The 23348-nt window shown below is 41.1% G+C and overlaps 1 protein-coding gene across 1 annotated transcript in view; it reads right to left on the reverse strand.

The window, feature by feature from the left end:
• LOC127580134 (voltage-dependent T-type calcium channel subunit alpha-1G-like) overlaps nucleotides 1-23348 on the reverse strand; it is a 278942-nt gene that overhangs the window by 153847 nt on the left and 101747 nt on the right. Inside the window, 3 exon segments of the mRNA XM_052033345.1 lie at nucleotides 2591-2705; nucleotides 3667-3852; nucleotides 11607-11758. Coding sequence (XP_051889305.1) covers nucleotides 2591-2705; nucleotides 3667-3852; nucleotides 11607-11758 — 453 coding nt within the window.

Here is a 23348-nt window from a genome sequence, read left to right on the forward strand (position 1 = left end):
TTTGCCTAGATAAGAGTATAAGAACTATGAGCAGGAGACACCCAGACCTTTGTCTCCTTGACAGACCAAAAATCTGTCAATTCAACCATGAATATATTCAATGATTCAATCTCCACAGATCTCAAAGGTGGAGAATTCCAAGAGAATTCTCTAAGGCCCTCTAAGAGAAGAAATTCCTCCCCATCTACATTGAAATGGGTGACTTTTTATTCTGTAATCATGCCCCATACACAAGGATTCTCCTATGAGTGAAACCATCTGCACAACACCTGCCCTGCCAAGCACCTTTAGATTTTATAAGTTTCAATAATATCAGCTCTCTGAACTGCGTGCAAAGCAGCTATATCCCTCCTTAATAAAAAATCCAAATTGTACTCAATATTCCAGGTGAGGTCTCACCAATGCTCTCCACAGTTTTAGCAAGTCTTCCCTACTTTTATACTCCATTCCCTACGCAATAAAAAGTAACATTCCTTTTGTTTTCCTAATTATTTGGTATCCCTGCATGCCAACTTTCTGCATTTCATGTAAAGGTGACCCCAATGTTACTGGGGGGGGGGGGGGGGGAGTGGGTTGCATTATGTGGGGTTGATCCGTATTGCAATTTTCTGTAATGCAAAACTGCGCCAGCTGCACGTGCATCAAGAAACACGAGTTGGAAAAAAAACTGTTTAAATTTATTTGGTTTTTTTTCACATAAGTTCTGTGAGTGCGAATTTTATTCCATATCTCAAAGTTTTGATTTGTGATTTGTGAATTCTTTAAGGGTGAATTTCCATTACCTGAATAGTCACCTGCACGTGGACGCTCTCTGTATCACAGCATTCCATTGTCTCCCTTCACTTAACCAGTATTCTGCTTTACTCTTCTTCCTTCCAAAATGGTTAGCCTCACAATTCTCCACATTATACACAACCCACCAAAGTTGTGCCCTTCCCCACAACTTGCTTTCCCATCTATCTTTGTCCTGTCAGGAGATCTGGCAGCAATACACACAGTCATTATCCAGGTTATTAATACAGACTGTAAATAGTTGAGGCCCCGCCACTGATGTTTGTGGCATCACACTAAATTCACCTTTGCCATCCTGCAAACGCCCTACTTAGTCAGGCTCTCTATTTTCCATTAGTAGGTTAATCCTCTACTCCATGTTATCAGCCTCAACACTGTGATTTCTACTAGTTTCCCTTCATCCATGCTGTTCATCGCATCTTCAAAAAACTCTGAAACTTTGCCAAATGTAATTCCCCTATCATGAAACCACTATGATTTGGTTTGGTTGTATTTTAATTTTCCAATTATTCCGCTACCATTTCTTTGATGATGGATTGCAGCGTTTTCCTGGTGACAGATGTTGAGCTGGTTTCTGTCTCCTTTTTTTTACATTTGTGGTTTTCCAGTCTGCTGGGACTTTCCAGAATCCAAGGAATTTTGGAAGATCACAACCGATGCATGCATTACCTCAGCAGCCATTTCTTTTATGATCCAGGATGTACGGTGTCAGGTGCAAGGGACTTATTTGTCTTTAGGTCCATTACTTTGCCTGGCACATTTTCTCAAGTGACAGTGACTGTTTTAAGCACGTCTCCCATTTTTGACCTCGGATTTTCTATTAGTGGGATGCTTTTAGTGCTTTCTACCATAAAGACAGGTGCAAAATATTGGTTCAAATTTTCTGTCATTTCCTTACTTCCTATTATTATTCCCTCGTCTCAGCTTCTAGAGGACCAACACTTACATTAAAAGCTCTTATTATCCGTGTTTACGTTTCATTTTAGCTCACTTTCAAGTTCTATTTTCTCCTTTTTTAAGTCATTCTTTGCTGGTTTCTATTATCTCCTCAATCTTCTGCCCTACTACTAACCGTCACAATATCATTTACCTTTTATTTTAATCTGATACCATCCTTAACTCCCTTATTTATCCTTAGATGGTTTATCCTTTAGAAAGAGTCTTCATTTCTCATTTGGAATAAAGTTCTGTGTGCTGTGATGATATTTATTTTTAAAAGTAGAATATAAATGAAAGCTTAGGGCGTAGGAGGACTGTGAAGAACATAATGTTCATTCTGGATTCTCCATGGTCTGTTGTGCTTATCATGAGCTTCCCAAAAATGAGCAGCCGCACTCAGTGATGTGCCACTTCTGTGATCTTCTACTCTTGAGTGTGGGTGACCGTCATGGTGAAGTGGATGCTCACAGTGTCTGTAAAGCCTGTTTCTGATTGACTTCAAGGGGCTCTGCCCGAACAGGTTTCAGACCAGCATTGGGAACCTAGCTCAGGTAGGTCCCCTTGAAGTAATTTACTTACTCAGCTCTCTCTCAGGCCCTTCTTCCTAATGTTAGCAAACACCACCACCACTTTATTACACCAATCCTTAAACTTCTCTGCTGCAAGGGAAACGATCTCAGTTTCTCTACTCTCCCCATATAACTGAAATCTCTCGTAACTAGGAGCATTTTAACAGACCTCCTCTCTACCTATTCCAAAAACTTAATGTCTTTCCTAAAGTGTGGTGTCCAAAACTGTACAAGTGTACTTGCTGAGCCCTAGCTAGTAATTTATAAAGCTTGAGCATAATTTTCCATACCTGGAAGACAGTTACAATAGCCCAGAGAAGCGAGTCAAAATTCTTTCTGTCAGGAAGAGTGTCTCCTTCCTTTTCTGATGCGAACTTGCAGCCAAAAAGATGCATTCCCAGAATACTGTAAAAGAACGACAAAATATAATGTAACTACATGTACCTTTCCAATATTTTATAATCAAACTGGCAGAAATAACCTCATATTGCCATAGGTGATATTTCAGCTGTCATCTCATCCCTTTATCTTTCAAAACCCCAAAATCTCACATAAAAGAGATCTAATTAATCATACATTTCTCCCTGTTCACTATCCTATGTATCCTGACTCGGTCATAGTAGGCATTGCTGGAAAATCAAAATTTCACACCACCTAACCAATTATTTTCTGACATATTTTACAACTTATTTTGGAACTGGGACTGAAAGGTGATTTTTAAGGGACCGAGATGGGTACTTGGAAATAAGATACTAATTAGCCCTTATGTAATTGAATGGCTGAGCACACTCAAGATGCTGAATATTCTACACAATGTTGTATGTAAACCATTCAACATGACAATGTTCTCGTCTATGGGCGTGGCCTCACCTTGCTTTCTCAATTCAAGGGAATAGGCTTGCATCTTAATCATTAACTCAGTCATAACCTAGTTGTTTCTCATGGAGAAAAGAGCCTGGTAACAAAAAATAACTTGAAAAATCCAGTATCAATTACTGGTCAGTTTCATATTTATTTGCCAACTAATTTCACTCCTTTAAGATAGCCAAAGAATAGAAGTAAATCCTGTCTAGCAAAGATTAAATGTCAGTGCACTATTGAGATGGAGCTCAGAGAAGACTAGGGTTGGACAACCTAATTTTCTGGTTCAGGCTGATGGACCAGTGCACAGGGTCTGTTAGTGATGGATATTGCCCCCTGCCTGACTTTCCTCAGTGATATACATTGTCATGGAATGCTTTCAGGTCCGCATGCCCACAGACACCTGAGGTAAACAGCTTTGTGGGCTGAAGGGCCTGAATTGTGCTGTAGGTTTTCTATGTCTCTATGTAATGGTGTGATGAAAGGGACTCTGCACTGCACTCACCTGAAGATGAAGATGAAGAGCATCAGCAGCATACAGAAGGTGGCAACGTTGTCCATTGTTTTCATCAGGACCACCAGCTGGCGCTGCAAGGCTGGCATAAACCGCACCAACTTTAGCACTCGCATCAGCCGGAAGGTACGCAGCACTGAGAGGCCCCCGCCTTGCTGGCCCACGATCTCCCACACACTGGAGATCAATGAAATGAATAATGTAACATTAGTATGAGAACTTATAAATAAGTATCACCCAACTCTTAAAGCTCACAGTAAGTATAGATTTCAACAAGTAGAGTTGGTGAAACTGGGCCTGTTTCAGAAAGTCCCAAATGCAGTGCTGTGGACTGGTGGGAAGAGCAGGGTGACTCTTGACAAACTGTGGTCTCTTTTGTTAGAATGCACTGGGATAATTGATAAGATAAGATATCTTTATTAGTCACATGTACACGGAAACACACGGTGAAATGCATCTTTTGCGTAGAGTGTTCTGGGGGCAGCCCACAAGCGTCGCCACACTTCCAGTGCCAGCATAGCTTGCCCACAACTTCCTAAGCCGTACGTCTTTGGAATGTGGGAGGAAACCGGAGCACCCGGAGGAAACCCACGCAGACACGGGGAGAACGTACAAACTCCTTCCAGACAGTGGCCGGAATTGAACCCGTCTCGCTGGCACTGCAATAGCATTACGCTAACCGCTACACAACAAAGGGAAATAATTGTATTTGATGAAATGTCATTACTTTGCAAAACCATGGTCACATATGGCATGTCTCATTATTGCTTCTGTCAGGTTTTTCCCAACCAAAAGAGCAAATTAGTCCTCACTTATCTCTTGATTTTTCATGAAATGGAATTCCACAAATGTAAAACCAGCATCTCACTAATCTAGTGGGAGATTCAACAGAGAGAAGCGCACATTTACAGATAACTATTGGCTGTTAATCTCATAATAAACACCTTTTGCTCTCGCTCTATTTACCTGGAGAATTGGCATGAATTGTATTTCATGAGACAGGGGTGGAAGAGAGTGTGTGTGGTGGGAAAAGTAATAGAAGTAATGAAGAACACATAAAAGTAGATACATGGAGACAGATGTTGACTTTGCTCACTGGAAGGGAGAAAGAAGAATGAGGTCTTGCAGGCAGATCACAGGGAGGGAGGGAGGACATTGAACAGGACCGCATCAAAGGTAGTAATTACTGTCATTGTAATGTGGCGGTGAGTAGAGTATAATGAACATGTGGCCTACCAAAATGTACAACAGGGGAGACGGGGTGGGGTGGTGTTCACGTTCTTTGGATATTGGCACCAGTTTTGGGGAAAGGGAATCCGTGTGAGCCAAACAGGTTGACAGTCAACAAGTCTGAGAATAATATCCTTGTTATTAATAATAATATCCTTATTATTATCTGAGAATAATTTTCTTTGGAGAGGGAACAAACACTGGGAAAAGCGTTTTTTTTTAACAAGTGTTTAATTTTTTATGTGAGTGAGGCACAACTGTTTTGTGGGTAGGGTCAGGTTAACAATCCAAGCGACTTTCAAGGATCACCCACAAGAAACTCATTTTATTTTATCGAATCCATTTGGAGAATCTTAAAAAGATAACTAACTTTCTGTAAAAAGCTACCTATTCACATCCACCTCTCAGAGGGTGAATATTCCCATCTCCCTTAAGTCAGGAAGCTGAACACGATGTCTCTCTCTGTCCACCCTCAAAAACCGAGGCCCTTTGCAGCATCAGCTTTATATGAATCCCTCATATTCATGGAACTGTAGCTATCTTCAACAAGAGCAAAATGTGGGAGAGAGGCCAGGGCAGAGGGGGTAATTCAAAGAATCTGCCTTTAACAGCTCTTTGAAATTGCAGTTGTTATCCACAAGAAACATGTTCTTACCAGTACTGTATCTAGATGTTATATGGTGACAGACCTGTGACCACCAGTATTACACCCTAATACATCAGTATAGTATTGGAAGGCACAGTTCTATCATAGTATAACATCAGGGTATATTACAGGAAGGCACTATATAATACAGTGACAGAGCCATACCCACCAGTATAGTATGCTTGCATTTAGAGCTGGATATGGACCTGGATCTGGACTTGAGGACTCAGAAGATCTGACTGGACTTGACTTAGTCCTCACACCCTTTGAATTACACTCCTGGTTGCCTGACAGACTCTGGTGGAAAGGGAGGGGTATCAAATCCTACCTCAAGGCTGCAGGCACAACCTCTGTGCTTCTCCGAATAACATTATGGATTGCTCCTTTTAAGGATTTGGGGCTGTCCTAGGGATTCCCAGGAACTGTAGGCAAATCTGTGGCAGGGACAGCTAGTATGGTGAATAGCCAGATAGGACAGGAGGAAGCCTGTGGAACTGCAGGTCGGATAAATCCACCAGCTATTTAGATGTGGCTGTCAGGCTATATGTTGTGCACTAAACAATGTGCTGGAGGAACAGTCTCTTGCAACTCCACTGTACGTTGTGCGCCATGGGTTTATACTTTAATGCAAGGAGTCCAGGTAATCACATTTGTAGGAGTGCACCACAGGTTCCCCAACAGTTGAGGGAGACAGAAGAGCAAATACGTCAGCAGATTCCTGAGATGTAACTATTTACAAGGTAGTGGTGGTTGGTTATTTCAACTACCCAGACATTAACTGGGACAGAGCTAAATTAATGAGTACAAACCAACAGAATTCTTAAAATTCAATCAAGGAAGCTTCTTCAATTTGTACATGGCAAACCCAACAGGAAAGGGGATGGCACTGGACATAATTTTAGGGAATGAACAGCAGGAAAGGTGGCACTGCGGGTGCACCTTGGGAGCAGCAAGCATAACTCAGTAAAATTTAGTATAATTATAGGAAAGGACAAAGACAGAGCAAGAATAAATGTTCCCAGTTCACGCAAATGTGAATTGGAGGCAGCTACCTGAAGGTAAATCAACATCCAAGCAGTAGGAGACGTTCAATTCGGAGACAGCGAGGATTCAGGACAAATATTTTCCCATTAAAAGGGGCATATCTAGACTCTCAAGGATATCGAGGAAAATGCAGAGCAAAATAAAACAAAAAATGGAAGCTTGTAAGAGATTTTAAGCAATCAGGAACCCTATAGAATGTACACAGATGAAATCAGAAAAATAGGAAGAAAAAGAGAGTGCTGCAGAAGTATTGGCATCAAGGAAAAGCCAAAATTATTCATGAAGGGAAACAGGATCAGAAAGGGAAGAATAGGTCCTTTCCGAGACCAAACTGGTAGCTTGAAGGTGGAGGCAGAAGACATGTGTCATGTTCTAAATCAGGGACCGATACTAAGGAAGAAGAAAGAGAAATACTGGAAATGATAAACTGGAGGGAGAGAACATATTAGGGAATCCAACATCTTTAAAAGTGAATAAGTCATCGGGCCTGGAAAAAATATATCATTGTTTCTTAAAAAATATAAAGGAGGAAGTAGCACAGACTCTGACCATTATTTTCCATATTGTTTGCTATCCTGAGCTGGAGTCTGAAAGGACACGGATATAGTATCATTGATAAAAGGGGAAAAAGGGATAGACCAAAAAAACTATCAGCCATTGAACCGGATATCAGTGGTGGGGAAACTGTTGGAAGAGTTCTGAGGGGCAGCATTAACAGTGTTTAGCAAGGCACAGGTTAATCAAGGACAGTCAGTATGGATTTGCTATGTGAAGGTCATATTTGTCAAACAGGTCATTTTTTTTTCAAGAATTAACAAAGGGGCTCAATGTAGTATTTTAGCAAGACTTTTGACAAAATCCCAAATAGCAGATTGATCAAGACAGTAAAAGTCTATGGGATTGAGGAAATGTAAATTAATGCTTTTGGGGAGGGCAAACATGATGATTCCTTTAATAGATGTGATTGTATTATCAACCCCGTGTCTGATGATGGAGACGAAAGTAGCTTCTTGCTCAGAGGCTCGTTAGAATGCCAATCTGTAAGTGCCGGTTTTACTTTAGGTTTATAAAGGTGGTGTGGTACTGCTACGATAACTGACAAAAAGGTTGAAAGAAATTAGAACTGAATGGTTAAGGAATATGTTTTGCTTGCCTTTCATGAGATTTTGTTTTTTTTTTCTCCCTGGAGTATGGTTTACTGAGACTGTGTTGAATTTCACTGAGTCGGTACTTTGCACATATGGCAGTTGCACTGTGGCACAGTACAAGTCAGGTTGACTTCAGATTCCTTCAGTTGATCAATTGAATCATGTGAAAAAGAATATAAGAAAATAGGAGCAGGAATAGGCCACTCAGCCCCTCAAGCCTGCAGGTGCAAAACATTTAAGAGACTCTTAGATAGCCACGTGAATGATAGAAAAATAGGGGGCTATGTGGGAGTTAGATAGATCTTAGAGCAGGATAAAATGTCAGCACAACATTGTGGGCCGAAGGGCCTGTACTGTGCTGTAGTGTTCTATGTTCTATGTTCTATTTCTGCTGTTAATGATATTTGTACCTGTAGCTGTGAAGATAAACAAACTGGAAAAAAAGTGTTGGCTCCAGTCAAACCAGGAGACAAGATACATGTAGATTTGGTTAAACTAAATGAACAGCATGACTACCCCACCCCCATTTCTTATTTGCAATGGTACAGGTTTGTCAGCTGGACTTGGCATCCAGGTGAAATTGTTGCAGACTTTATATCTGACTTTTTTTTTATTTTAAATTTTAAATTAAATTTAAAAAAAAATTTATTTACAGCATGGTAACAGGCCCTTCCGGCCCAATGAGTCCGTGCCGCCCATTTTAAACCTAAATTAACCTACTCGTACATTTGTTTTTAGAATGTGGGAGGAAACCGGAGCACATGGAGGAAACCCACGCAGACATGGGAGAACGTACAAACTCCTTACAGACAGCGACGGGAATCGAACCCCGATCACCGGCGCTGTAATAGCGTCGCGCTAACTGCTACACTACCGTGCCGCCTTGAGATGGATTGCTGAACCAATCAGCAATGTTACAAGTTCCAAACAAAATGTTGCAGGATCACATAGTTCATGAATCTGTGATGTGCATACACAGAGGAAGCTGCTCAGTGAGAAGGAACTGAAGTTCAAGCAGCTTTTGATATTACCCAGGGAATGGAGATAGCAATGAAGTAAGTTCAGAATTTGCAACATCATCCAGCAAAGGATAAAGTTGGGGACTAACTCTTCAGCAACCTTTGGAAATGGGAAGAGCTACCTGAAGGGGAGATGTTGTCATTGTGGTAGCTCACAATATCAAGTTAATAAGTGTAGACACAGTCTGTTTGTCATAACTGTGGTATCAGAGGGCATTTGACATCAGTTTGCACGTAAGGTTGAAACAATGGTGAACTCAAGCGCACAAGTAGTGCGAAGCCTATTGGAAAGGATAGTAAAGGGTATGGTAACTAAATTGTCGCTGCTGTCTTGTAATACTTGGCTGTAAGGCATCAGTGCAGCTTTGTCATGAAGAAATAAAGATTGTGATGATTGGTTTGCATCAAGATCCCCGAGGCACAGCTAACAAAAAAGGCTTTACAATCATCCATGGAGGGACAAAGTTTCAGAAGTACATGTATGACCAGAGCTTTGTGACTTTTACAGACTACAAACCTCTGTAACTTTTGGTGATGGCAAGGGATACCTCAGATGGCCTCAGTTAGAGTACAGAGATGGGCCTTAACGTTGGCTGCATATGCCTGCAAACTGCAGTACAAGAGCAGAGGAGACAGAATGCAAATACTCTAAGTTGACTGCCAGTTAGTGCACCTTCGTGTATTGGACGAGACTGCATCATAATTGGAATATGCAGACAGTAAGCCGTCACAACCCAACAGCTTGTTACCACGATGAGACATAACATTACGCACTTGCGGGTGCGGGTACAAATTCAGCATAGATGGGAAGGCAAAGCGATAGAAAACACATTGCTACCATATTGAAGGAAAGGTATGCATTAAACATTCAGAATGGCGTGGTTCCTTGGGGATCCAGGGCTGTTCCACAACAAAGAGCAGCTATTCCGAAGCAGTTGCATAAAGGACCTAATATCAGGCAATTCCAGAAAAAATTCTTCATGACCAGGAATAGATAAGCATTTGGAGGAGACCATGAAAGAATGTACAGAGTGTTAAAGTATTCGCAAAAATCCTCCAGTAGCTCTTCTCAGTCCTGTCTCTGCCTAAGCAAACTTCAAGAATATACCTGGAATTTACATGTCTATTTATAGGAAAGATGATCATTATCATGGTGGATGCACAAAAAGTGGACAGGGATAGTAGCTTTGGATACCTCTACATCTCAAGCGATGGTGATAAAGTCGAGAATGATCTTCACTGCTTCCAGAGTTACTGTGATGCACAATGGAAGCAACTTCACAAGTGCCAGAATCACTGAATCACTCAGAGGAATGGAGTCAAGCCTACATGCCATGGCACCTATCATCAACTGGGTTGGGAGAAAGGGTAGTTGAAACTGTGAAAGATGGACCAAAAAAGATGAGGAGGTGAAATCAAGACCAAAGTTTCACCTTTTATATTTCACCGCTGGAATGGAACACATTCAGCTCGAGGACAGATAGCTGCGGAGTTATCGACAAGCAGGCATGTCACAGTGCGTTTGGATTTGTGAAGCCAGAGCTTATTGCCATGGTGTGTTCCAAACAACTGAAGTAAAAGGAACACCTTGATGCCAGAGCCATTGATCACTGCTTTGAAATTGATGATCCTGCACTTGCACAAGTTATCACACAGAAGCTGTTATCAACATGCATCATTGATTGCACTGGACCACTTTAATTCCTGATTCACTGGGATGAAGGTTACAAAATGAAGTGTCATCAAAGCCCCAGAAACCTTTTAATATGGGAATGTTAGTTTTACACTTCTGTTGTAACATTGTACTTTTAAAAAGTACTTTATCTGTATATGATTTTAAAGGGAAAGAGATGTGGTCATCCTTTAAGAGACAGGCTCCTTTAGATGTGATCATATTGTTATAAATTTCTGCTGCTAATTGGATGTCAAAGAAAAATAAAATGGCTTCACACACAGACTGCAAATCTGTTAATACTGTTTTTTCTTGATGTTTGCATAGACAGCGGTGCTGTTATGATACTAAGCGAGGGAATACGTGATAAATGGCAGGATACTGAGAAGAACAGAGAGTTCTAGGTGTGCAGGTCACAAATCCCTGAAGGCAACAGGACAGATAAATGGAGTGGGTAAGAGGACTAATGGGATACTTGCCTTTTTTTTACTGGCTGAGGCATTGAACACAAGAGCAGGAAGGTCATGCTAGAAGTATAGAAACCATTAGTCTGGCCACAGCTAGAATATTGCGTACTGTTCTAGTCACCATACCGGCAGTATGTGACAGCACGGGAGAGATTTAATAGGATGTTTCCAAGGATGGAGAATTATAGTTATTAGGACTGTCTTGGATGGAATTATTTTAAAGGAACTAAAGAAACAAAGAGGAGATTTAATTGAGATGTACAAAATTATGAGAAGGGTAAAAAAAAACCTTAGCAGAGAGGTTAGAGCTTAGATTTGAGGAAAAAAAATCACTTAACGAGTGGTGGACGTCTAGAATTCACTGCCTGCAAAGATAGTGGAGGCAGAGACCCTCATTATACTTAATGTACTGGGATGAGCACTTGAGGACTGTGAGCTGCAGTTCTCTGGACCAACATCTGAAAAGTGGGATTTATCCTAAATTCCTTTCTGGCTGGGTTGAATGGTCCCTTCTATGCCATAAATTTCAATGATATATTCAACAATGTGAAATAGGTGATAGTGAATTATATCTGGTATGTACTTCCTAATAACCGTATCCTTAAAGGTCTCTAAAGTTAGTGGTTTGGTACTTTCAATCTACATTGTGAGAAGTTTAGTTTGAGTTTGCAAGAAACAAATCTACATTTACTTGTGACAATTTACCTAATAACTACGATGATACCATCAAAGATGTTGTAAGGATTCTTGATGTAGCCAAAAGGCCCATACACCAGGATCTTCAAGACCATTTCCAATGCAAACAGGCTGGTGAAGACAATGTTGCTGATCTCCAACGCGTTAGTCAGTTCCTCTGGCTGGGGGAATAAATGAAAAACACATTAGAATGACGATACCTTGTGCCTAGTCCAGATTTCAGGGCTATAATTCAGTCACTTTTTTTTGGAATATGACCTTGGAATATCAATGCAAGGATGCCAGTAATATGAGCTACAAAACCTCTTATTTACTGCTATCTCCCATTCCCTAAGTGCTGTGGATTGATCCATAGTAAAACTTTTCTAATCTATATTAATAACATACTTCAACCTAAATTCAGAAGAATGCCCTCGAATGCAGTGGTGTGAACTTTTTCATGAAACATTCACTTACCTTTCTGAAGTCCACAATCCATTACAGGTCAATAATGTCCATTGTGAACTCAACACTGACTGAGAGAAGCATTTCAATTAAGTCCTTTGCAGCCAGCAAAGGGTCAGCACTTTCACCCCATCAGTTGGCTGGGTCTGAAGCGAAAATCTCACTGGCAATTCACTGAACTGTCTAACCACGGTTAAGGGGCTTTTTAACATATTATTGTCCTACGATGTCATTTACAGTAATTACAAAAGAGAGATGAATTGTTGAGTTGGAAATCAGAGAACAGGAGAACGAGTTGACTTGTTGGTTCATATACTCACCTGTTGGGGATATTCTTGTCTTCTTCAATGTTGAAGGAAAGAGGCAGTTAACCAGTTTCCTAGACTTTACATTGCCTCTGTGAAAGCAGGCTGTGAATTCCATCCTATTTCCCGTGACCACACACAGATTGCACTGGAGATCAGTGATGAACATCAGAGTGCAAACATTGGCTGATTTTTTTTCTCCCTCCTGGGGAGCCAATTTAATACTTTTACTTCAGTCTCAGCCGAAATACAGCTGGAGTAGCTAGAAGCTGAAGTCCTCCTGACTGGAATACCGGATTGCAAAGTGGATGCATCCATTAAAACATCGGGTTTTTCCTTCACCCCAAAAGATAATTTAATAAAATTTATACATGGGTTTCAGCAAGCTTTGGGGTGAAACTGATCTAGCTCCATAGTCTAGAATTTGCTTTTGCCAAAATTTGGTAGTCCGCTTTAAATCCAGCCCAACCTTTCCTATTGACTGTAAAAGGAACCAGGCACAGTGTAAAATGGGACCACTAACTCGCTGTATGTCCATTTAGCATTGCTGTTGGAGTCAAATTTCACCCCATGTCTCCTGTGTCTCCAGAACTCAAGGTACTACTTTGCTCTACCTTTAAGGAATTTTGTGAAGTGCAGTCATTGGAATTCAAAAGAGGATGCCAAAAGTGTTAGCAGATCAATTTTTAAAGAAAAGATAGAAAGAACAGCGAAATTTATACAGTGTAGGCTTAGTATTGTTAGGAGTGAGGTACAAAGTTAAACATAATCTCCTGACATATAAATGCTAAGTGTTTAACTGAGTCTAAAACATTTTCAAGATGGATCTGAGGGTTCATTTTGAAAGTTAACATTTGTGCTTAATGTTGTCAAAATTAGATTCATTAAAACTACCCCAAAACACTTGAAATGCACTCCAAGTTCCCTGCCAAATTACCTGGCAGTTGGAAAAGCATGTCTCAAAATATAAAACAAATACATATCCCACAAGTTCTTTAATAAACACTGTACTCCTCTGTATCAGACTGCCAGCCAAATACTCCTAAAGAAAAGCTTAAATCAAAAATAAATGTTCATGTGGTTGTGCTATTTCTGTGAAGATTGTTAAATGATAAGTCACACCATTACTAATTACTTACAGACTAATAATTCCCTCAGATAGGTTCGACACATTGCTCATTACAGAAATAAACCACAGTAAGCTTTCACAAAATTAGGGCAATAAGAGGATTGATGGCTACAAGGAAGGGCATGGGTGGTCATGCTCTGAGGCCGTGGATGAGTCACTGATAGAATGTGACGGCTCGGGTTTGAATGGACTACATGGCAGACTGAATTAATATTGTTGGATCTTCCTCAATTACTTTGAGGAGGCGGAGATAATGCAGAGCTCTATCATCCCACGGGATTTATCTGTGATGTTTTGATCCTCTTGGGAACAAAGCAGAGATAAAGTTTGCTCATCCATCCATCAAACATTATCCTTATGCTACCCTAACCTATTTGGCCAAACATATAAAGACAATTTGAGTGCCCTTAATTGCCTAGCAAACTGTTCCAAACATTTGGGAAACAAAGTTAATTTAAATAATTGTTAATTTTGAATGTACTTAAATTTATGTCCTCTGATTCCATAACCTTGACTGAGTTTGAAATAACATCATGGATTGACCAACATTAAAACTCTACATTAGATAATGAATGAAGTCCTAATCTGAGTAACTTCATTCTAGGTGTATATTGGGTGATAGGATAATTAGTAGCCTTGAAAACTCTCACAGGTAGATCATAAAGATCACATGGCATTACTTCGAAGGAGTATATAATCAACATTTATCATTAACCTGAATAATGATTGCTTTATAGGTGCTAAGACTTGGAGCCATATTTCTTGGCGTCAAGGCAGATGCAAATAATCGGGCTTAGCATGCTGATCACTTTGGCCTGCCTTTTTTCCTTCAACATTACTTAGCAAATGACATATCATTACTGGTACCTTTTGATGATCATTGCAGAAATGGGTTAGTCTGACTTTGACCTCGCATTCATGTTGTCATTGCCTCTCTGAGAATGAACAGTGGTCAGTCAATCTGTGTTTGGTTTCTCCAGTGTAGAGAAAGCGTATTGTGGAAAGACTATAAGATACAGGAGCAGAACCAGGCCATTTGGCCCATTGAGATTGCTCTACCATTCAATCATGGCAGCTTTTTCTTTAATCCCATCCTCCTGCCTTCTCCCTGTAACCCTTATCCCCTTACCAATCAAGATCCATAGATCCACCACTCTCTGTCTGAAGAAATTCCTCCTCATCTCAGTTTTAAAGTAACGTTCCTTTCTTCTGAGGCTGTGACTCTCCTACTAATGGAAACATCTTCTTCACGTCCATTCTATCAAGGCCTTTCAGCATCCAGTTCCGAATGCAATGACTACACTGGAAGAAGTGCAAGTGAATCACTGCTTCACCTGGAGTGACTGTTTCAATAGAGGGAAAGGAAGAGGTAAAAGGACAGGTTTGCACTGAGTGATCGCTTTGTAGAGCATCTGTGTCCAGTCCGCAAGGGTGACCCTGAAATCCATATTTCCTGCCATTGTAATTGTCCACCTACTCTGACCAATCTGTCTGTGGCTTTGTTATAACAAGGCCCAATATCAGCTTGAGGAATAGCACCTCATCTTCTTTCTTTGCACATTGCAGGCTTTGCATTCAATATTGAATTCTACAACTTCAGGTAGCTTGCTTTCTCTGCCTGTATCAGAATGGGCCAGTTCAACTGGCTCAGTTTTTCTCTCTTCATTGGCATAGCCTGACCTTCTGGGCATGTCCTACAGCTCAGCATTTTGCAACTTGTACATTCATTTGTTTGTGTTCTCACTCTTCTTTCTGCCCTCATTTCATAACTTTTAAGTTCTTTTGCTCAAGTTCTCTCTAAAACTGGCTCCCATTAACCTATCAAGTGAGTGGCCTCATTTATAGCTTATACCCACGGCAACCCTGGTTTGATCATATATTTCCTTATGCATCCCTCTCCTACTCTGTCTGCAACTTAAAACCAACTTGGTTACTCTCTTTCTTTTGATCTGACCCGATGAGCGTTTTCAGCATTTTCTGGTTTTAGGTTATCAAAGATTATAGGGGGATCTTGATCAGGTGAGTAAGTGGGCCGAGGAATGACAAATGGAGTTTAATCCAGATGAGTGCATGGTGTTGCATTTTGGAAAGTCAACTCAAGGTAAGACTTTCACAGTGAGCAGTGGGGCCTTGGGGAGTGTTGAGAACAGAAGGACCTTGGAGTTCAGGTACATGGTTCGCTGAAAGTGAAGTCACAGGTAGACAGAGTGGTGAAGAAGGCTTATGGCATGCTGGCCTTCATCAGTCAGGGTAATGAGTATAGATGTAGGAAGGTTATGTTTCAGTTGTACAATACGTTGGTGAGGCCACACTTGGAGTATTGTGTTCAGTTTGGTCACCCTGCCATAGGAAAGATGTTATTAAACTGGAAAGAGTGTGGAAAAGATTTACAAGGATGTTGCCAGGACTTGAGGGACTGAATTAGAGGGAGAGGTTTGACAGGGTGGAACTTTATTCCGTGGAGCTTAGGAAACTGAGTGGTGATCTTACAGAGGTGTATAAAATCATGAGGGGCATATATAGGGTGAATGCAGACAGTATTTTTCCCAGGGCTGGGGAATCAAGAACTAGAGGGCATAGGCTTAAGGTTTGAGGGGAAAAATTTAATAGAAACTAGAGGGGCAACTTTTTCCCTCAGAAGATGGTCAATATATGGAATGAGCTGCTAGAGGAAGTTGCTGAGGCAAGTACGTTAACAATGTTAAAAAGGTACTTGGACAGGTACATGGATAGGAAAGGTTCAGATGGATATGGGCCAAATGCAGGCAAATGGGACTAGCTTAGATGGGAATCTTGGTCGGCATGGACCAGTTGGGCCGAAGGGCCTTTTTCCGTGCTGTATGACTCTATGACTTGGAAGGTAATTCAGAAATTATGACATTGTAACGGTAAAACTTGTAGCAAACAGCTGACACAGATACCAGCAGGAGAGGAGTAAACAACTGCAGTCTGTTCACTCAGGCCAGGTGGGGAGCAGCTGGTGTGAAACTTAGATCAAAGAGGAATCTGCAGTTCCAATTGTCTAAGACTAGTAGGATTTTGTCTGAAAATTAAGATCTTTCAACCACCAGTGGCACTGCAGACAGGAAGAGTGGCCCAGTCAGTCACCAGCAGATGTTGGCAGGTAGACCACTGAGATTGGGGTTTCTGTCAGGGGTGACCCGGTCAGTCACTGCAAGTTATGCCACAGTGGATCGTCAACAGATTAATGCCCAAGAAAGTCAAGGCTATACTGAAGGTTTGGCATGTAGCACAGAGGTATAGAGAGGAAGGGAATCCTACAGTAAGTTATTATATTAAGATTACAGGAATCTCTCATCCTCAAGAATGAGTTAAGTTTTTTTTTGCCATATAATAAACATTGTTAATCATAACTTCTGCACAGTGGGTAGTAATTCAATTACTGGCCTGTTGCAAATGTATAGGTAGGAGGAGACCTCAGTCCTACATTGTATACAACACTAGTTTGGGCACGGTTTGAGTCTTGCGTACAGTTCTGGTCACCACATTATGGAACAGATGTCCTTTCATTGGAGAGAGTACAGAGAAGGTTTATACAGATGTTGCCGAATGGAAAACTGCAGTGATGAGGAAAGACCGGATAAGTTAAGGTTATTTACATTGGAACAGCAGCTGCACTCTGTGTTCATACACACTGAGAAGTCTGAGAAAAGACTTAATTGAGGTAAATAAAATTTATTTTACTGAGGGGCTTAGATAAATTAAACAGGAAAGGCTCGTTTCCCTCAGCAGTGGCGTCAAAAGCCAGGAGCCTTAGATTTAAAGCAATTGGTAGAAGGATTAGATGTGAGATGAAAAAAAAATTTCACCAGTGGATGGGGGTTTTGGAGAGGGGGAGGTCTGGAACCCACTGCCTGAAAGAGTGGTGGAGGCAGAAATCCTCATCCTATTTGAACAGTACTTGAAACTGTACCTGAAGAGCTCTGGCCCGAGCAGCTATAACGGGGATTAGGTTGGATAGTTCTTTTTCAACAGACATGGCTAAATCGCTTCTCTTGCTGAGATCTGTTACTGAACCACTGATGTAGTCATAAGCCATTTGCTGATGTTAAATTAACTATGTCTCTAGACAACATACCTGGTGATTGGAATGTATTGCATTTATATAGTACCTACAACATAGTAAAACAGCCCAAGACATTCCACGAAGGTGTAATTACCAAACGTTGACATCAGGCCAAAGAAGTCGACATCAGGGCGGACACCAGTGCAAGTTAACCAACCCAATAAATAATTATTTTCTTTCAACAGCTCCTCCAAATGGCAGATCATTGAAATTTGAATTGAATTTTATATTTTTGTTAATCAGTTTATGAACTGGTGAAACGTTTTGTTGTTCAAGGGCTCCCTTAGTTGACAGTCAGCACTTTTTTAACAATTAATCTTTTCTGGTCCAGAAGAAACAGAAGGAAGAAACTATATAAACTTGCTCTGTACCAGTTACTCTGGAAATGTGTCCCTCACCAGCGCAATCTCCAAACTGTCACAGTAACAGCCTCAGGGCTTAGCATGGGTAAGTCCTGGCTGCCTTATTTTTATTTCAAAGGCCACTTAACTGCCAAACATAAATGAGTAGTTACAAGGAGCCAAGCTGCTAGCTGCATCACAGGTTGCTCATTTCCATAGTTACCGTTCCATATTCAAGAAATCTTTTCAAGCAACATTTTGGGGTTAACTGAGTTGCTTTAAATTGCAGGCATGTAAAAGAAATTAAAGTAGCTAATCATTTCTGCTTCCTTTGGTTCATGTCTACTAAAAGGAGATGTGCTCAACCATAGAGAGTACCAGAGGCTATCATACCATCAAATATTCCAACTCTGATTCCAAGTTCATTGCAAAAAAATAATTCAATGTGAGTTTACTAACTCTCACCAGACATTATTTGATGGAGATAGAAATCCCTTGCATCCCGCACCCACCCCCAGCTTTTAGAAGCCAAAGATCCTTTTTGTTTGGCTTTGGACAACTGGCTACTCATTCTTCATCAGACTGCTTCTCGGGAAGGCCGGTCTATCACAGGAGGAGATGCTGAGTAGACTGGGCATCTATTCTCTAGAATTTAAAAGAATGAGATGTGACTTTATTGAAACATACAAAATTCTTGGAGGGGTTGACAGGGTAGGTACAGGAAGGTTTCCCCTGCCTGAGGAATCTAGAAATAGGAGTTAGAGTCTCAAAACAAGGGATGGGCCATTTTAGGGCTGAGACAAGGAGAAATCTTTTTATTCAGTGAATGGTGAATCTTTGGAATCCTCTACTCCAGAGGGCTGCAGATGCTTGTGATTGCATTCAAAATGGAGATAAATGGATATTAAAGGAATCAAGGGATATGGGAATGGGCAGGAAAATGGTGTTGGGGTGGAAGACCATTCAGGATCATGTTAAGTGGTGGAGCAGACCTGAGGGACTGAAGAGTTTACTCCTGATCCTATTTCCAATGTTCTTTTGTTCTCCAAATTTCCGTTTGGCTAAGATGTAGGTATACTCTCATTCCACAGAGCTGTATCCTACCTACACAAGCTTAAGGGCACATTGAGGAGCCAAGGAACCTTTCAAATGTATGTGGCATTAAAGGAGTTTTCTGAGTCAGGGCCTCGCTCAAGGTTGATATCTGACTATATATCAGTTAGAGATCCACCCTTTCAGGTTCCAATTATGAGCCAGACTGTCCAATCGACAATTTGCAATGCAAATATTCCGAATATTATCAAACCTTTTCATGGCTGCATGGTCTATGGAGAATTTATTCCAAAATGTACCAGATGAAAGAAAATGTTAACTTGTATATTGGTGTTGAGAATATATCACAATGACTGATGTTGTGATTATACGGAGGGGGTTGATTTTCCTCAGGGCTAAAGAACTGATTTGGTTCACATGGATCTTAAACTGCCTGCTGAGAAAGTGAAAGGCATACACCCTAAACAATGATTGTATTATTTATCATTAATTTGTATATTCTAAGTACCTATTTATTAAACCACAAATGAAGATGACAATATTAAAAAAGGAAACAAGATGGGTTGCAACAGAAGAGAAAAGCTGAAGACTATGGTGAGCGGATCCAGTATTGGAATTGTTTTGGTATCTTCATTCATGCACTTCTGAATTAAGCCACTTGAGGATTATCCCTCTCATTGATTTTAGGGCTTTGGAAGCATGTGGAAAGATGCTGACAAACTGCTTCCAGAATTAGCACAACACAAGAAACTGCGGCAGTTAATTACAAGCTGTGGTTTCTGTGATGTTCAAATAGAAATCAATTATAAGGTGTTAAGCAGTGTAAAAAAAAAGAAAAAAAACATTCAAATAGCATCTTTGAAGACTTCAAAAATATTTATTTCTTTGAAATGTGGTCACTGCTGCTACATAAGAAAATGTGCTGGCCTATTTCATAGAATCATAGAATGGTTACAGCAGAAAAGGAGCCCATTGTGTCTGCACTGGATCTATCAGAGCAACTCACCAGTTACACCCCACGCCCCAGCTCCCTTTCTTCATTTTGTATTTATCCAGTTCTCTTGAAGGCTACAATAGAGCCTGTCTCCACCACAGCTGCAGACAATGCATTTCAGATTCCAATCGCAAGTTGCACAAAAAAGTTTTTCTTGTATCGCCCTTAATTTTCTTCCTCTTTATTTTATACCTGTATAAAACTGCCCCCACTCCCCACCAAAGGGAACAGCTTCTCCCTGTCCAGACCTCATCGTTTTATATACTTCTTTCAGATTCTCCTCGTCCTTCTCTTTAAAGAAAACAGCATCAGCCTCTCCAATCTGTTCCTGTAACAATAATACTTCATTGCTTCTATACTCCGTGCCTCCAGTAATAATGCCCAGAATAGTGTATGCCTTATTCACCACTTTCAGTGAACTAAGCACCCATCTCCCCGATCCCTCTGCTCTTGCACACCCTTTAGAACAGTAGCCTCTATTTTATAACCACCTCTTCTCATTCTTTCTTCCAAAATGCATCTCTCATATTACTCCGTATTAAACCTCATGCCCACTCCATCGATCTGTACTAAGCCTTTGCCAATTCTAGCAGTTCATTTAAATCCTGTTGAAACTTATTGCTATCCTCTTTGCAGTTCACAACACTGCCAAGTTTTGTGTCACCCACAAATTTAGAAATAGTGGCTTGCACCCCCAAGTCTAGGTGATTAATGTAGATCCAAAGATAATCAATACCTCTAAGGATTCCATAGACAATCACTGGTTCGATATGGTAAAATATACCATTCCTAAGGAAATGCCGCTATTCACTTTTCTCCAGTGCAAAGAAAATAATCATTCACCATGACCTTCTTTTGCCTGTTTGTGTGCAATAAAGTCACACGAAGTGTAAATAAGACTAACAAGTTAAGCTATCTTATCTTAGGTGGTCATGATTAAGGGACAGTTGTCTTCAGTAACATGAGCAGGGTTTCCCGATGTATCTAACTGATTGGGTACACTTAAGTTCATCTCAACAAACATATACAACTTATCTGAAAGTTGGAACCTCTGATAATGCAGGACCTGTAATATTTCTCTAAAAGGTCAGACTAGATCATGATTTTATCTGTGCATGTATGTAAGAATGCTACCGTGCAGATGAGACTTGGGATTCAGCTGACGAAGGAGTTTTGCAAGTCTTCTGGTGACAGCAAAAGGAAACTCTGCTCGAGCTGGCTGCATCTAGACAAACAGTAGCAGAATAAAACATGGGTTTTGTCATGGAAATTGGATCACGGATGAGGTGAGCAAGATGAGTAAATGAAGAAGGTGAGTGAATGAAGAAGTCAGCTTTGTTAAATAGTTTGGAGGAACAGAGGAGAACTATTTAATGATGGTGATGTTTATAATTCTTGATATAATGCCTCCTAATAAATTGGTATTCTATGAAAAAAGATCAGCAGTTGGAGTCATTTGGAGCTATTCAACATCTCTATATTGAGGCTGTGAACATTATTGATCAATCAAAACTGCAAGTGAAAGGTCTTCAGAGTAAGGTACATCTAAACCTAAGCCCTGCCCTGTTCCATGGAAAATAGAGTTGCAATAATTGTGAATGCATAGAATAATAGCACCATTGGAATATTCAATCACATTCAAACGTTTCAGTACAACTAGGATGTAGTGATTAATGTAAATGAAGCTCAAGCTGTTATTGGAATACACCTGTCTTTTTGTTGGCTATGTGGAACGGTGCTTGTTCCAAGCCTATTGCGACACACACTCCACTACATCGATGACAGCATTAGTGCTGCTTCCTGCACTTATACAAAACTCGTCAATTCCATCACCTTTGCCACCAACTTCCACCCTGCGCTCAAATTCACCTGGACCAACTCTGACACTTCGCTTCCCTTTCTGGATCTCGCTGTCTCCATCTCAGGATTGCCACTGACATCTTCTATAAACTTACTGACTCCCACACCTACGATTATACCTCCTCCCACCCTATCTGCTGTAAGAATGCATCCCCTTTTCTCAATATCTCCGTCTCCGCCACATCTTTTCTCGAGACAGATCTACTTTCTACTCTAAGGTTTCTGAAATGTGCTCCTTCATCCAGAAACATGGCTTCCCCTCTGCCATAGTTGATGCAGCTCTCACATGCATTTTCTCCCATTCCCATGTCTGCTCTCACCATCCCCTCTGCTCAAACAGAACAGCAATAGAGTTCCCTCGGTTCTCACCTTTCACCCCACTGGCCTCTGCATCCAACACATCGTCCTCCGCCATTTCCGCCAGCTCCGACGTGATCCCACCACCAGTTACGTCTTCCCCTCTGCCTCCCCCTGCCTTTCTGCTTTCTGCAGGGACCACTCTCTTTCTGACTCCCTGGTTCACTCATTCCTCCCCACTTGCTGGCACTGTAGGAGGTAAAGCACCCGTCCCCTCATCTGTTCCTCCACCACCATCCAGGGACCTCAAGACCCCTTTCAGGTGAGGCAGAGGTTCACCTGCAGCTTTTCCAACCTGGTCTACTGCATTTGGTGCTCGTAATGTGACCTCCTGCACATTGGAGGAACTAAGCATAGGCCAGGCAACCATTTTGTGGAGCATCTGCGCTCTGTCCACAACAGCCACCTTGAGCTTCTGGTTACATGTCATTTTAACTCTCCTTCCCAGCCCCACACCAATCCATCTGTCCTCAGCCTTCTCCATCACTGTGGAGAGGCGGAATGTAAATTGGAAGAACAACATCTCATATTCCTCCTGGGTAGCTTGCAACCCAATGGTGTGAGTATTGAATTTTCCAATTTCAGGTAACCCACACCTCATTATTGTCCCTCAACCACATTCAACCATCCACCTAGTTTCCTTCTCCCTTTGTTCCCCTCTCCCAACACCCTCCTCCTCTTGGCTTCATCGGCCCATCATCTCCTCCCCATCTGGTTCTGCATATCACCTGCCACCCTCCCCCCTCTGTACCCCTATATACTGGCAATCTTCCCTCTTCCATCAGTCCTAATGCAGGGTCTCGACCCGAAATGTTGACTTACACCTTTTGACCCCACAGATGCTGCTTGATCCGTTGAGTTCTCCCAGCGTTCTGTTTTATGTTCCAAGTTCCGGTATCTGTAGTCTCTTTTGTTTTGAAATACTGACTAACTTACTATGTATGGACTACATCATCTCCAAGCAAACACGACTCAACTGTAAACCTAATCTGTCATATGCATGTTCTGGCAAGAACTACAATCATGTGGATTTGACCCAGTCCAATTTTAGTCCAAGTGTAGATGAGCTCTAATGATGTCTTGGATTGCAAAGCAGCACTGGAGCTTGTAACCATAATCATATTTGTTTTAAAGCATAAGAAAACAAGTTTAAATTATATTCTACCAAGATTAATTCAGCT

This window comes from Pristis pectinata, chromosome 18 (genome assembly GCF_009764475.1).
Source record: "Pristis pectinata isolate sPriPec2 chromosome 18, sPriPec2.1.pri, whole genome shotgun sequence".
NCBI lineage: Eukaryota > Metazoa > Chordata > Chondrichthyes > Rhinopristiformes > Pristidae > Pristis > Pristis pectinata.